Below are 15,676 nucleotides of genomic sequence, written 5' to 3' on the forward strand. Positions count from 1 at the left end.
GACCAACACCCCCAGGTCCTTTTCTGCCAGGCAGCTCCAGCCACTCTGCCCCCAGCCTGTAGAGCTGCAGGGGGTTGGTGTGACCCAAGGGCAGGACCTGGCACTTGGTCTTGTTGAACCTCATCCCGTTGGTCTCAGCCCATCCATCCAGCCTGTGGAAATCCCTCTGCAGAGCCTCTCTACCCTCCAGCAGATCAACACTGCCACCCAGCTTGGTGTCGTCTGCGAACTGACTGAGGGTGCACTCGATCCCCTCGTCCAGATCATTGATAAAGATGTTAAAGAGAATTGGCCCCAGTACTGAGCCCTGTGGGGCCCACAGGGGCCCCACAGGGGGATCAGCCACAGCCCCCCCTGACCCCGCTGCAGAAGGGAGTAACAGGGAGGAAAGAAACCCTGGGGGCATCACTGGAAAGGGATGGAGCAGTGAAGGGAGGCTCCGGGGTGAGACACCCCCAGATCAGCTCCAGAAGGACAGAGCAAAGCCCAAGGGACCCCCAGTGCTCCCCAGCTCACCATGTACTGTGGCAGGCTTGGCAGGAGGCCCTGGTACAGGATCTCAGCAGGGACTTGCTCCACTTCTTCTTCCCCCTGGTGCCAGGAGAGACCAGAAACCTCAGACCAGGAGCTGCCACCAGTGGTGGCTCAGCCCCAGGTTCTCCAACCCCAAGGGCTGGATACCCTGCTCAAAACCTTCCCCACACACCCCACCCTCTGCCCCAGGAAAACCGCTCCTCCCTCCCCAGTGGAACAAATCCCCCAGCCCTGCAAAAAGCCCTGGAAGGACCAAGTGCTCCCCAGCTCCCAAGCTTTGTCCCCTCCTCATCCTCACACTCACCCCGGAGAATGGAGAGCGCAGGTACTCATCCTCCATGTGCACTTGGACCTCTGCGATCGACGTGTACTTGTGCTGCACAGGGAGAGAGCAGGGGGTCACACCACGGCCCCCCCACCAGTCCCAGCCTGGTCCCATCATCTTTTTAAGTCATAGAATCATAGAATCATTGAGGTTGGAAGAGACCCTTGGGATCATCGAGTCCACCCATCTCCCCTACTCTACAAAGTCCTCCCCTACACCATGTCCCTCAGCACTGCATCTAAACGGCCCTTAACCCAAGCCAGGGATGGGGACTCCCCCCCCTCCCTGGGCAGCCTGTTCCAATGCCCGACCACTCTTTGGGTGAAAAATTCCTTCCTAATGTTCAATCTAACCCTCCCCTGTTGGAGCTTGAAGCCGTTCCCTCTCGTTCTGTCCCTAATTACCTGTGAGAAGAGACCAGCACCAACCTCTCTACAGTGTCCTTTCACGTAGTTGTAGAGAGTGATGAGGTCTCCCCTCAGCCTCCTCTTCCTCACACTAAACAGCCCCAGCTCCTTCCGCTGCTCTTCATATGATTTGTCTTCTAGGCCCCTCACCCGCTTCGTTTCCCTCCTCTGAGCTCGCTCCAGCACCTCGAGATCTCTCTTGGATTGAGGTGCCCAAAACTGGACACAACACTCGAGGTGTGGCCTCCCCAGTGCTGAGTACAGGGGGACAATCACCTCCCTACTTCTGCTGGTCACACTATTTCTAATACAAGTCCCTCCAGTGACCTCTGTTACTCCCTTCCCAGTGGTGACAAGCAGGGTGGTGGCTGCTGGCCTCGCCTCTGGGACAACCCCAGTAAGAAAGGGATGAAACCAGTGAGGAAAAGGGTTCAACCAGGCTGGGAAACTGGGGAGGGGATGAAAACTTGAGGTCTCTCCCCTCACGGGGCTGAGCAGGCGGGAGGGGGGGGTCAGGAAAATGCCCCACTGGGGGCACCCACACAACGGTGAGAGCTGGAGGAATCCCTCAAGGTACTCACCAGCTTCAGGGTTCGGATGCTCTCGTGGATGGGCCTGGGCAAGCCCACCACGGTGTTGGTGTCACTAGAGAGGAAGAAAAGAACCAGGTTAAGTGCAGGCAGCAGCAAACCTGAGCCACCCACAGAGGTGGGCAGGTCAGAAACCACCACCCAAAAAAGGACCCAGAGAGCTCAGGACTTCCAGGCCAACAGTAACCCCCACCTGGTAACCTCTGCCACAAGCCCCCTCAAATCAGCAGCCCCCCAAGCTCTGAGGGAACCCACCTGCCCAGCGTGTAGCCGATGAATTTGCTGCGACTGGACTCCAGGAACATCTCGATGTCCTTTTCTCTGCAAAGGGACATGAGGAAGAGTCACATCTTCCTGGTTACACCACAGCCCTCGGCCACCAGGAAAAGCCTCCCAGTCTTTTCAGAGCTTGGTGCAGAGCTCACCCCATCAAGAGAACAGCCACCAAAGCCACCACCAGATCGACCACGCTGTCCCCAACATCTCCCCCAGATCCCTGCTGAAGTTCTCAATATTGAAGAGCTTCCATTTTCTTCAACCAGCTCCAGGTCTCCCCACAAAGCCAGGCCCAAGGTCCACCAAAGCCACCACCAGATCAACCACGCTGTCCCCAACATCTCCCCCAAATCCCTGCTGAAGTTCTCAATACTGAAGAGCTTCCATTTTCTTCAATCAGCTCCACATCTCCCCAAAAAGCCAGGCCCAAGGTCAGCCCCACGGACTCACCGGACTTTGGGGGCCCAGGGCAGCCCCTTGGGGCAGGTGATGCGGTCACTTGGGGGATGCTGGGTGGGAGGAGGCATCACTTCATCCCTTTCCAGGGGGAAAGTCTCTCCCTCCAGGCTGTTGTCATCATCGTTTTCCTCCTCTTCCTCCCGGGAGTCATCAGCTTTGTAAGGGTCCCTCTCATTAAAGGCATCGAGGTTATCCTGCTTAATCAGGGCCTGGAGACAGAAGAGTGGGGACAAGTTGCTCCGAGGTCAGTGCCCAGACCCCAGTTGTCCCTTCCTTGGTGTCACCAGTCAAAAGTGGTGTTCCTCAAGGGTCCGTGCTGGGGCCAGTGCTGTTTAACATTTTTATCAATGATACAGACAGGGAGATTAAAGGCACCATCAGCAAGTTTGCGGACGATACCAACCATTTTCTTCAATCAGCTCCACATCTCCCCAAAAAGCCAGGCCCAAGGTCAGCCCCACGGACTCACCGGACTTTGGGGGCCCAGGGCAGCCCCTTGGGGCAGGTGATGCGGTCACTTGGGGGATGCTGGGTGGGAGGAGGCATCACTTCATCCCTTTCCAGGGGGAAAGTCTCTCCCTCCAGGCTGTTGTCATCATCATTTTCCTCCTCTTCCTCCCGGGAGTCATCAGCTTTGTAAGGGTCCCTCTCATTAAAGGCATCGAGGTTATCCTGCTTAATCAGGGCCTGGAGACAGAAGAGTGGGGAGAAGTTGCTCCAAAGTCAGTGCCCAGACCCCAGGTGTCCATTCCTTGGTGTCACCAGTCACAAGTGGTGTTCCTCAAGGGTCCGTGCTGGGGCTGGTGCTGTTTAACATTTTTATCAATGATATAGACAGGGAGATTAAAGGCACCATCAGCAAGTTTGCGGATGATACCAAGCTGTGTGGTGTTGTCGATACACCAGAGGGATGGGATGTCATCCAAAAGGACCTGGACAGGCTGGAGAGGTGGGCCCAGGTGAACCTCATGAGGTTCAACAAGAGCAAATGCAAGGTTCTGCACCTGGGCCGGAACAATCCTCGCCACCAATACAAACTGGGGGGTGAGGGATTGGAAAGCAGCCCTGAGGAAAGGGACTTGGGGGTGCTGGTGGAGGAGAAGCTGGACATGAGCAGGCAGTGGGCACTTGCAGCCCAGAAGGCCAATCCCATCCTGGGCTGCATCAAAAGATGCGTTGCCAGCAGGTCCAGAGAGGGGATTCTGCCACTTTACTCTGCTCTGGTGAGACCTCACCTGGAGTATTGTGTGCAGGTCTGGAGCCCTCAATATAAGAAGGACATGGACCTGATGGAGAGGGTCCAGAGGAGGGCCACAAGGATGATCAGGGGGATGGAGCACCTCTGCTACGAGGACAGGCTGAGGGAGCTGGGGTTGTTCAGCCTGGAGAAGAGGAGGCTCCGGGGAGACCTAATAGCAGCCTTCCAGTACCTGAAGGGAGCCTACAGGAAGGCTGGGGAGAACCTGTTTAGAAAGGCCTGCAGTGACAGGACGAGGGGCAATGGCTTCAAGCTGGAGGGGAACAGATTTAGACTGGAGATGAGGAGAGGGTTCTTCACTGTGAGGGTGGTGGAGCACTGGAACAGGTTGCCCAGGGAGGTGGTTGAGGCCCCTTCCCTGGAGATATTCAAGGAGAGGCTCGAGGGGGCAACCTGGTCTAGTTGGGGGTGTCCCTGCTGACTGCGGGGAGGTGGGACTAGATGGGCTTTGGAGGTCCCTTCCAGCCTGGGCAATTCTATGATTGTATGTCCCCTGCCACCTGCCCTGGCCTCACCTTGTGCTCCCTCCGGCCTCGCTTCTGCTGCTGCTCGATGAGGTCGGAGGCGGAGGCCGGGGGGGAGGCCGCCCGCATGTTGCGGATGACTTTAATGCTGTCCTCTGGCAACGGCGGGAGGCCCAGGATCTCCCTCTTCTCTGCCTTCATGCTCTGGAGCTCCTCAAAGCCCCCCAGGGTGCACTGCAAGGAAGAGCACAGCCCTCTCAGCGTGGGGGAAGCCCTCCACGCACAGCACCGGGGGGCTTCTCCACCCACCCTCCCCAAATCCACCTGCCAGGAGGCCCCTAATTCTTCCCCAGGGTGTAAAAGAAGGGCTGCCTGTCCCCATGCTGCTTCCATCACTGGAAAAGGCAAAAGGGACAGTGTGAGGGTGTTCAGGCATCCCCAAATGGAGTGTCTGGACCTTTTCCTTTATGCAGACCCCAACTTGCTTTGGGTTTATCCTTGGTATCCAGCTCCAGACACCAATATCCAACATTCCCCTACGGGGTAAAACCTGAGGGTGGGTTTATTAAGGTGCAAACTACTCAACTGAACGCCAGGAAAAGAGGATGGAGCAATAACAGCCAGCTCTGAGGGCAGAACTTCCTTCCTCCATCGACCAAAACCCCACAAACCCACGTCGCAGCCCCTCCTCACCAGCACAGTCTTCCAGAGCAGGAGCAGCACCTTCTTCATGGGGAAGTGTGGAGCGTGGCCACTGCAGAATTTGGTCACCATCCCGAAGAGCATGACGGAGAAGGGCTCGTTGTTGTACAGGGGGGCTCCTGGAACCACACAGCAGCGACACTGAGTCATTCCTCCTCCCTGTCCTCACCCCCACCGGCCCCTTTGCCCTCCCACAGCCTCTGCAGTCTCACATCCCCATCTCTGAGAGCTTCAGAGCTCTCAGGGCTGGAGGGCTAGGCAAGGAAGAACCTCATGAGGTTCAACAGGAAAAAGTGTAGGGTCCTGCACCTGGGGAAGAAAAATGTCAGGCACCAGCACAGGTTAGGGGTGGACCTGCTGGAGGCAACTTCTGAAGAGAAAGATCTAGGGGTCCTGGTGGATGGTAAAATGACAATGAGTAAACAGTGTGCTCTTGTGGCCAGGAAGGCCAATGGTATCTTGGGTTGCATAGGGAAAAGTGTGGCCAGCAGGTCAAGGGAAGTCATTCTCCCCCTCTACTCTGCACTGGTGAGGCCACAACTAGACTACTGCGTCCAGTTCTGGGCTCCCCAGTTCAAGAGGGACAGGGAACTACTGGAGAGAGTCCAGCGAAGGGCAACAAAGATGATTCAAGGATTGGAGCATCTCCCTTATGAAGAAAGACTGAGAGAGCTGGGACTCTTTAGTCTGGAGAAGAGAAGGCTGAGGGGAGACCTTATCAACGCCTACAAGTATCTCAAGGGAGGGTTGAAGGAGGAGGGAGCCAGACTCTTTTCAGTGGTTCCCAGTGAGAGGACGAGGGGCAACGGGCACAAGTTGGAACAGAAGAGGTTCCACTCAAATATGAGGAGAAACTTCTTCACGGTGAGGGTGACAGAGCCCTGGAACAGGCTGCCCAGGGAGGGTGTGGAGTCCCCTTCCTTGGAGATTTTCAAGACCCACCTGGATGCTCCTGAGTAACATGCTCTAGCTCTGGGCAATCCTGCTTCAGCAGGGGAGTTGGACTAGATGATCTCTATGGTCCCTTCCAACTCTAAAATTCAGTGAAATTCAGTGAAATTCATCTCACCCCAGATAGCTCCTCTCCTCCTTTCCAAGACCTTGTACCCTCCATAATTTCTTACCTCTGTGGTGAGACAAAACGACAGCCCCAATATTCATTTTTTTTCCCCAGGGAGAGAGCCCCCAGACAGCAGAAAAGGCTGGCTGCCTTCCTCTGCTCACCCCCCAGTGAAGTTCAGCCAAGCAGAAACCAGCCCAGTGCTGCCAGTCCCCGTTAACTGGGGCCTAGAGCCAAACCCCATCTCACTCTCTTGCTCTTCAGCCCTGGAAACCTCCATCCCATCAACCCTCCAAGCGCCTGGTCCTCACCCAGCTCTGCTCTGAAGGTCTGTCTCATGCTCTTCCACTCAGGTTTGTCCCCCTCAGCCTCCTGCCGAACGGTCTCCACGATCAGGTACATGATGTTGAGCAGCACCCTGCAAAAAGCAGGAGGTCAGGAGAATCACCAGAGGTTTGGGATGAATTATGAAGGTCCCACAAGCACTCAGGGCTCTGGGGGTAGGTTGGATCAGCCCAGACCACAACCAGTTTCCATGCACCTGCTTCACCCCAGGGGATGGGCACCCAGGGGCTGGGGAAAAAGGTCTCTGCAAGTCAAAGCAGGGAAAAAAAAGATTTCTTTCCCTTATTTTACTGCTTTCATGTCCCCAACCAGCCACGTGCCTGCTGTGCAGGTTGAGCACAAGGGATGTCATCCAAAAGGACCTGGACAGGCTGGAGAGGTGGGCCCAGGTGAACCTCATGAGGTTCAACAAGAGCAAATGCAAGGTTCTGCACCTGGGCCAGAACAATCCTCGCCACCAATACAAACTGGGGGGTGAGGGATTGGAAAGGAGCCCTGAGGAAAGGGACTTGGGGGTGCTGGTGGAGGAGAAGCTGGACATGAGCAGGCAGTGGGCACTTGCAGCCCAGAAGGACAATCCCATCCTGGGCTGCATCAAAAGAAGCGTTGCCAGCAGGTCCAGAGAGGGAATTCTGCCACTTTGCTCTGGTGAGACCTCACCTGGATTATTGTGTGCAGGGCTGGAGCCCTCAATAGAAGAAGGACATGGACCTGATGGAGAGGGTCCAGAGGAGGGCCACAAGGATGATGAGGGGGATGGAGCACCTCTGCTACGAGGACAGGCTGAGGGAGCTGGGGTTGTTCAGCCTGGAGAAGAGGAGGCTCCGGGGAGACCTAATAGCAGCCTTCCAGTACCTGAAGGGAGCCTACAGGAAGGCTGGGGAGAGCCTGTTTAGAAAGGCCTGCAGTGACAGGACGAGGGGCAATGGCTTCAAGCTGGAGGGGAACAGATTTAGATTGGAGATTAGGAGAGGGTTCTTCACTGTGAGGGTGGTGGAGCACTGGAACAGGTTGCCCAGGGAGGTGGTTGAGGCCCCTTCCCTGGAGATATTCAAGGAGAGGCTTGACGAGGCCCTGGGCAACCTGGTCTAGTTGGGGGTGTCCCTGCTGACTGCGGGGGGGTCGGACTAGATGGCCTTTGGAGGTCCCTTCTGGCCTGGGCAATTCTATGATTCTATGTCTGCAGACTGAGCAGACCTAACGATGCTCATGGAGCCCAAGCAGAAGGTGGGACATTCCTGGGACACCCCCCGGTGCTTGGTGGCCCATCTCAGCTTGCCAAAAAGACCAGCAAACGTCCCCAAAGCATCCCCTCCTCCCAAGCCTTGTCCAGTACCTCAGGTCTGTGCTGTCGGCCAGGGAGATGGCAGGCTTCCTCACGGCACTGCTGCAAGCTGCGCTGTTACTGGGGGGGGAAAAACAGCCTCAGAGGGGGCTTTTGGAGACATTTTAACTCTGCCACGAGGAGCCCACGGGTCAGAGCCAACCCCTGGAACAGATGTTGCCGCAACAAATCCCCTCTTCACAACGCAATCAACGGAGAAGGAACAGACCTGTCTCTATTTGCTGCCAGGCAACAGCTCAAAGCGAATTTCTGTATAAATGAGGTTTAATCCTACATTACATGTAGGATTGTACGGTTGAATATGAGCCAGCAGTGTGCCCAGGTGGCCAAGAAAGCCAACGGCATCCTGGCTTGTATTAGAAATAGTGTGACCAGCAGAAGTAGGGAGGTGATTGTGCCCCTGTACTCAGCACTGGGGAGGCCACACCTCGAGTGTGCAGAGGAGGGCAACGAAACTAGTGAAGGGCCTAGAAGACAAATCATATGAAGAGCGGCTGAAGGAGCTGGGGCTGTTTAGTGTGAGGAAGAGGAGGCTGAGGGGAGACCTCATCACTCTCTACAACTACTTGAAAGGACACTGTAGAGAGGTTGGTGCTGGTCTCTTCTCACAGGTAATTAGTGACAGAACGAGAGGGAACGGCTTCAAGCTCCAACAGGGGAGGTTTAGATTGAACATTAGGAAGGAATTTTTCACCCAAAGAGTGGTCGGGCATTGGAACAGGCTGCCCAGGGAGGGGGTGGAGTCCCCATCCCTGGCTGTGTTTAAGGGCCGTTTAGATGCAGTGCTGAGGGACATGGTGTAGGGGAGGACTTTGTAGAGTAGGGGAGATGGTTGGACTCGATGATCCCAAGGGTCTCTTCCAACCTCAATGATTCTATAATTCTATGATTCTACATCTACCCAGAACAAGGGGAGTCACTCCGGTGGCTGCAGGAATTTGATTAGGGACAGACCTACCCAGACCAAGGGGAGTCACTCTGGTGGCTGCAGGAATTTGATTAGGGACAGACAGACTAGGAACAGGACTGCCCCAAACCAGAAAAACCTCCTGCCAAGGAGCTCCAGAGCCGTTTCTGAAGCGTTTTCCCCCAGTACTCACTCGATCTCCATGTTGAGCAGCTCCACCAAAGCGTTGAACGTCCCCACTTCCAGCAAGAGGAAGATGTTATACCTCATCCACGCCTGCACCTCAGCCTCGGAGCCACACTCCCCAAAAGTCCCTGCAACGACACCCTCGCTGGATCCCATCTCCACAGGGATCCCTCCCACGCCCCCACCAGCATTTTACAGGGGGAACAAAAGTCACAGCCTTAATTTTAAGACAAAAACTGGGATGCAAAGGACTGAACAGCCCTCCCCTGGGTAACGCAGCCCATGTCTGGCAGAACTGGGATGGCACAGGGAAACCAGCCAAATTTTGGACCGAATTCCAGTAAGCTGCCTGGCTCCCAAGAGAATTAGCTTCGTTCCAGACATCCCAGGTGAAATCAATGATGCGAGGAACAAAGAATGATTTTAAATATTTTAAATCCAATCTGTTACCTGGATTTAGCAAAGGGGAAATGAAAGGGGCAGAGGCCTGGTGTTACCTTGGGCAACGTAAAGGATGGCTCGGGCAACCCTCAGCCTCTTCTCCCGCGCGGTGACCTCCAGCCCGTCGAGGAGCCGCATGGCGTGAGTGCGGTGCTGGTTCTTGTCCAACTCTGTCCATTTCTTGTCCCGGACTGAAAAGCCAAAGCAGAGAAGCTGAGGGCACAGGGAGCCTCTGCCTGCCCTGGCCACAAACAGGCACAGCTTGAAAGGTGCCCCAGGGAACACTGTGCTCCTGGGAATAACACCCAGGCATGGAGGGATCATCTTCTGCCTTCCACCAGATGACAAGCTGGGGAGGGACTCTTGATGAGACAGGGGAGCCATAGGAGGAGGGGAAGGGTTTGACACTGAAAGAGGGGAGATGGAGATGAGATGTGGGGAAGAACTTCTTTGGTGTGAGGGTGGTAAGAGCCTGGCCCAGGTTGCCCAGAGAAGCTGTGGCTGCCCCATCCCTGGAGGGGTTCAAGGGCAGGTTGGAGGGGGCTTGGAGCAACCTGGTCTCATTGAAGATGTCCCAGCCACGAGAAGGGATGGAACTGGATAAGCTCTAAGGTCCCTTCCAACCCAAAACGTGCTGTGATTCTATGGCGATTCCACCCCTTCCCTGGGTTGGAGGGGACCTTTCAGTTCATCAAGACCAACCATCAACCCAACACCGACCAACCCACCACTGACCCGTGTCCCTCAGCAACGGCTTTTAGATCCCTCCAGGGATGGTATTTGGGGAGTGGAGCCACGGAAGGAATTCTTGGCTGGGAGAGTGGTGAGAGCCTGGCCCAGATTGCCCTGAGAAGCTGTGGCTGCCCCATCCCTGGAGGGGTTCAAGGCCAGGGTGGAAGGGGCTTGGAGCAACCTGGTCGGGTGGGAGGTGTCCCTGCCCAGGGACTGGAACAGGATGGTCTTTAAGGTGCCTTCTAACCCAAACTGTTCTGTGATTTGATGATTCTAAGATGAATCACATCCATCTGAACAGGCAGCTGATGGGAAATGAGCTGGATGCTCTTGCTGCTGCCAGAATGTTCCAGCACAGACGTCCTGGCGCTGACGAACCACCTCAGACATCACCATCAGCAAACGCTGAACGCGCTCCGGGACCAACCCACGCACACTGATGAGATCTCCAGCACAAATTGCACGAAGATTATCAGTGTGCAGCTCCAGCTTTCTGACGCAGCACTAACGCATCCAGCCCTGTCCCTCCCCGGAGGTGTGAGATGTCCAAGAGAAGGGTCTTACCGTGGATCCTGAAGTCCTCCTCGAAGCACTTGCGGTTGAGCAGGAACTCCGGCCCTTCCGTGTAGCTGTACAGCTCTGCCAAAAGAGCACAGAGGGAAAACTCCAAGGACCTGCACTGAGCCATCAAAAAAAAAGCTACAACTCGGCCACAATAATTGCAGTTTTATCCAAGACGAGGGAAACACAAAAAACACAACCAGCATAAGGCTCAAAAAAATTAACGACGCAGTATCGCTTCTCTTTTAACATGAATGAGGTGTTTAAAGCCATCAGAGTAATGCTGCAGTTGAAAGAGCTCCTTGAATCATTACTAAAGGAGAAAATTATGGCTGATTAATTGATCCATCAGGACCAGTCCCTTACCAGAGAGCTCTGCTGCCCATTTGTCGGTATCTGCATATTCAAACTCCAGGTCTGGGGACTCTGAATAGCCCTAAAAGCGGAGGAAAAGAAAAAAAAAAAAATCAGTTAAATCACAGCGTTTTTCAGGAAAACCCCAAATCCCCAAGACATTCACAATTCACCTCATCCTCCTGCAAATCCAGGATTGTACCTTCCTTGCGAGAGACCAAAAAATGTACCCGCAGCGGCGGCGTAAACGTTGCCAAGGCAACTGCTACCCACCTCCTGCATCTCCGTCCCGGCTCCGCCGCAGTGAGCCAACGCTGCGCTTCACCGGGCACCCCCTGCCACTGCACCACCTCCAAAACACCCCACGAGCCCCAAAAAGCCAACAAATTAAGCAGGAGACAGGGCATGTTTAATCTTGGGGCAGGGAGGGGGGGTTATGTGGCACCAGGGAGCTCTCAGAGCTCACGCGTTTTGCAGAGATGGGTGAAAATTTGGGTTTCCCCCCCCCAAATGCCAGCAGAGGGGAATAGTGTGAATAAAGCAACTCCAAACAGCTTGGGTGAGGCTGGAAAAACAGTCAAGAGCACAAAACATCTGCTTCCTTTCAGTAAGTCAACACGGAGCCACAGCAAAACCCTCCCCAATCTCAGGGTATCGGTTCCTGAGCGAGGGGCTTGATCCAAGCCCTCAGCTGCTCGAAGGGTGGGGGGTCTGTGGGGGTCTGTGTCGCTCTGTGGGGCTGGGAGCCCTTCCCCAGCACCCAAGCCTCCCGCAGGACCTCCTCACAGCCCTCTCCTGTCATTTTGGGGAGCGTGTCCCCCACTCTCCATGAGGACACCCGTGGAGATGGATGGTTCTGGAGCCGCCGCAGGAATAACGCTGGATTTGGGGGACACCATGGAGGGTAAATCAGCTCCACCCAAACACACCCAACCCTCCTGGATCCCACCGGGACCCCCGGGTCTCCTTGGAGGGATCAGTCACCTCTTGGCAGAGCCATCCTTGGACCAACGGGATACCCGGGGGACCCGACAACCCAGCCCTCACCACACCGGGACGGTGCTGCCCGGGAGAAGCCCCGGAGCCCAGAGCAGCCCTGGAAGGAGGGTGGCCGGTGCCAGGTCCTTTTGGGGACCCAGGACCGAGCCACCCTCCTACCCCAAACCGACCCAAACTTGGCGAAAAGCCGGATAACGGGGAGACCAGCACCCACCCGAGCCCGGTACCGACCCAGGCGGGCTCTGGGCTGAGCCGGTACTAAATAGGCCTGGCAGAGAGAGGCCTCCCGGCCCCACAGGCCACACTCTGGGGCCCAGGGAACCCGGTACCGCGGCACCGACTGCTCCAGGCCCGGGCCGGGGGACGGCGGAGGTTGGGAAGCACCGCCCGGGTCAGGCTTGAAGCCACCCGGCACCTCCCGGGCAAGGCCCCGGGCCCACGGCGGGGAGGACGACGCGGCCCGGGAACCACCCCCATCCACCCACCCACCCACCCACCCGCGGGGCCGGGCCCGGCAGCGGCGGCGGCGGCGCTGACCTCGGAGTCCTTACGCGGCGGGCGGCCCAGGTCCCGGGCCTTGCCGGGCGGCACCGCTCCGCCGCGGGCCTTGTTGTTACCCGGGAGCGGCCCCGGGCCCCCAACGCCGCCGCCGCCGCCGCCCGGTTCCATGTCGGCCGCCCTGCCTGAGATCTCCAGCACAAATTGCACGAAGATTATCAGTGTGCAGCTCCAGCTTTCTGACGCAGCACTAACGCATCCAGCCCTGTCCCTCCCCGGAGGTGTGAGATGTCCAAGAGAAGGGTCTTACCGTGGATCCTGAAGTCCTCCTCGAAGCACTTGCGGTTGAGCAGGAACTCCGGCCCTTCCGTGTAGCTGTACAGCTCTGCCAAAAGAGCACAGAGGGAAACCTCCAAGGACCTGCACTGAGCCATCAGAAAAAAGCTACAACTTGGCCACAATAATTGCAGTTTTATCCAAGACGAGGGAAACACAAAAAACACAACCAGCATAAGGCTCAAAAAAATTAACGACGCAGTATCGCTTCTCTTTTAACATGAATGAGGTGTTTAAAGCCATCAGAGTAATGCTGCAGTTGAAAGAGCTCCTTGAATCATTACTAAAGGAGAAAATTATGGCTGATTAATTGATCCATCAGGACCAGTCCCTTACCAGAGAGCTCTGCTGCCCATTTGTCGGTATCTGCATATTCAAACTCCAGGTCTGGGGACTCTGAATAGCCCTAAAAGCGGAGGAAAAGAAAAAAAAAAAAATCAGTTAAATCACAGCGTTTTTCAGGAAAACCCCAAATCCCCAAGACATTCACAATTCACCTCATCCTCCTGCAAATCCAGGATTGTACCTTCCTTGCGAGAGACCAAAAAATGTACCCGCAGCGGCGGCGTAAACGTTGCCAAGGCAACTGCTACCCACCTCCTGCATCTCCGTCCCGGCTCCGCCGCAGTGAGCCAACGCTGCGCTTCACCGGGCACCCCCTGCCACTGCACCACCTCCAAAACACCCCACGAGCCCCAAAAAGCCAACAAATTAAGCAGGAGACAGGGCATGTTTAATCTTGGGGCAGGGAGGGGGGGTTATGTGGCACCAGGGAGCTCTCAGAGCTCACGCGTTTTGCAGAGATGGGTGAAAATTTGGGTTTCCCCCCGCCAAATGCCAGCAGAGGGGAATAGTGTGAATAAAGCAACTCCAAACAGCTTGGGTGAGGCTGGAAAAACAGTCAAGAGCACAAAACATCTGCTTCCTTTCAGTAAGTCAACACGGAGCCACAGCAAAACCCTCCCCAATCTCAGGGTATCGGTTCCTGAGCGAGGGGCTTGATCCAAGCCCTCAGCTGCTCGAAGGGTGGGGGGTCTGTGGGGGTCTGTGTCGCTCTGTGGGGCTGGGAGCCCTTCCCCAGCACCCAAACCTCCTGCAGGACCTCCTCACAGCCCTCTCCTGTCATTTTGGGGAGCGTGTCCCCCACTCTCCATGAGGACACCCGTGGAGATGGATGGTTCTGGAGCCGCCGCAGGAATAACGCTGGATTTGGGGGACACCATGGAGGGTAAATCAGCTCCACCCAAACACACCCAACCCTCCTGGATCCCACCGGGACCCCCGGGTCTCCTTGGAGGGATCAGTCACCTCTTGGCAGAGCCATCCTTGGACCAACGGGATACCCGGGGGACCCGACAACCCAGCCCTCACCACACCGGGACGGTGCTGCCCGGGAGAAGCCCCGGAGCCCAGAGCAGCCCTGGAAGGAGGGTGGCCGGTGCCAGGTCCTTTTGGGGACCCAGGACCGAGCCACCCTCCTACCCCAAACCGACCCAAACTTGGCGAAAAGCCGGATAACGGGGAGACCAGCACCCACCCGAGCCCGGTACCGACCCAGGCGGGCTCTGGGCTGAGCCGGTAGCAAACGGGCCTGGCAGAAAGAGGCCTCCCGGCCCCACAGGCCACACTCTGGGGCCCAGGGGAACCCGGTACCGCGGCACCGACTGCTCCAGGCCCGGGCCGGGGGACGGCGGAGGTTGGGAAGCACCGCCCGGGTCAGGCTTGAAGCCACCCGGCACCTCCCGGGCAAGGCCCCGGGCCCACGGCGGGGAGGACGACGCGGCCCGGGAACCACCCCCATCCACCCACCCACCCACCCACCCGCGGGGCCGGGCCCGGCAGCGGCGGCGGCGGCGCTGACCTCGGAGTCCTTACGCGGCGGGCGGCCCAGGTCCCGGGCCTTGCCGGGCGGCACCGCTCCGCCGCGGGCCTTGTTGTTACCCGGGAGCGGCCCCGGGCCCCCAACGCCGCCGCCGCCGCCGCCCGGTTCCATGTCGGCCGCCCTGCCACCGCGCCGAGCTCTCGCGAGGACTCACCCCTCCCTCTCGCGGGAGCGGCAGGGAGAGCCGGGGCAGCGCCGCCGCCATGTTGGGAGTGGCACCGGGAGGTGGAAGGTGACTCTCTCCGGTCTCTCCGGCGGTCCCGGCCTGACTCCGCCCGCTCCCGCCGCCCCGGCCGCGTCACCGCCCGCCCTCGGTGGCCACGGCCGGTGCGGCAGCCGGACGGGTGGCGAGCACCGCCCCCGCGCGGCCATCTTAGGTGTGGCATTTCCCCTTCACCCCCCCCAACGCTGGTCGCCGCCATCTTGGGAGTGGCACTTCCGCCCTCCCTCCCGGAGGCCGCCATGTTGGGAGTGGCAGGAAGGGGCAGGGGAGTTTTTTGGGGCCCAGACCCCAAATTGTGGGGTCAAGACCGAGTGAATCTTCAAATCAAGGGGCTTGGGGAGCTCAGACGTCAAGGAAGTAGGGCTCAGAAGGGAGCCGGACCCCAGCAGAGGTGCCTGGTGGGGTTTAAACCTCAAGTGAAAAGGGCCCAGAGGGGCTTGGAGGGGGTCAGCCCCCAAATTGGGGGGGCCCTGGAGATGCTCAGGGGGTCCCTCGGGGACCCAAACCCCCTCCCGAGGTGGCCAAAGGCAGATCCCAACCCTGAGGGGTCCCCCGAGGGGTCCCCCCAAGGGGTCGCATTCGCTCGCTCCTCCACATAAAAAACTGCCCACAAGCGAAAAGCCCGTCGGTTTTTCCTAATAGTTTAATTAGACTTTAATGATTTATTGCTCATCTGCGAGGATTAATATTGCATTCATTAAAAATCATTCATATACAAAATAAAACCTCTCCCTCCCGGCCCGACGCTGCCACCGCCATCCCCGGGCTCATCCCCCCCCCCCCCCCCCCCAC

General features: G+C 57.3%; 1 protein-coding gene across 5 annotated transcripts in view; it reads right to left on the minus strand.

Moving 5' to 3' along the window:
- The window catches only part of STRIP1 (striatin interacting protein 1), a 25,833-nt gene extending 10,871 nt beyond the window's left edge, over nt 1-14,962 (minus strand). The window contains exons 1-14 of one of the 5 annotated variants that reach the window (XM_014952902.1): nt 14,816-14,962; nt 13,116-13,185; nt 10,596-10,670; nt 9,356-9,490; nt 8,866-8,986; nt 7,757-7,825; nt 6,387-6,493; nt 5,007-5,134; nt 4,365-4,547; nt 3,061-3,278; nt 2,112-2,177; nt 1,848-1,911; nt 839-910; nt 517-591 (exon numbers count right to left, since the gene is read on the minus strand). In XM_014952902.1, coding sequence (XP_014808388.1) covers nt 517-591; nt 839-910; nt 1,848-1,911; nt 2,112-2,177; nt 3,061-3,278; nt 4,365-4,547; nt 5,007-5,134; nt 6,387-6,493; nt 7,757-7,825; nt 8,866-8,986; nt 9,356-9,490; nt 10,596-10,670; nt 13,116-13,185; nt 14,816-14,866 — 1,434 coding nt within the window. In that variant the 5' untranslated portion in view covers nt 14,867-14,962. Of the gene's footprint in view, nt 1-516; nt 592-838; nt 911-1,847; nt 1,912-2,111; nt 2,178-3,060; nt 3,279-4,364; nt 4,548-5,006; nt 5,135-6,386; nt 6,494-7,756; nt 7,826-8,865; nt 8,987-9,355; nt 9,491-10,595; nt 10,671-10,958; nt 11,029-12,482; nt 12,624-12,753; nt 12,829-13,115; nt 13,186-14,640; nt 14,796-14,815 lie in introns of those variants that run through there. The other 4 variants (XM_014952904.1, XM_014952900.1, XM_014952901.1 and 1 more) reach the window with 4 other exon arrangements.
- Nucleotides 14,963-15,676: the final 714 nt, after the last annotated feature.

The sequence above is a fragment of the Calidris pugnax genome, unplaced genomic scaffold (assembly GCF_001431845.1).
Source record: "Calidris pugnax isolate Ruff unplaced genomic scaffold, ASM143184v1 scaffold214, whole genome shotgun sequence".
NCBI classification, from domain to species: domain Eukaryota; kingdom Metazoa; phylum Chordata; class Aves; order Charadriiformes; family Scolopacidae; genus Calidris; species Calidris pugnax.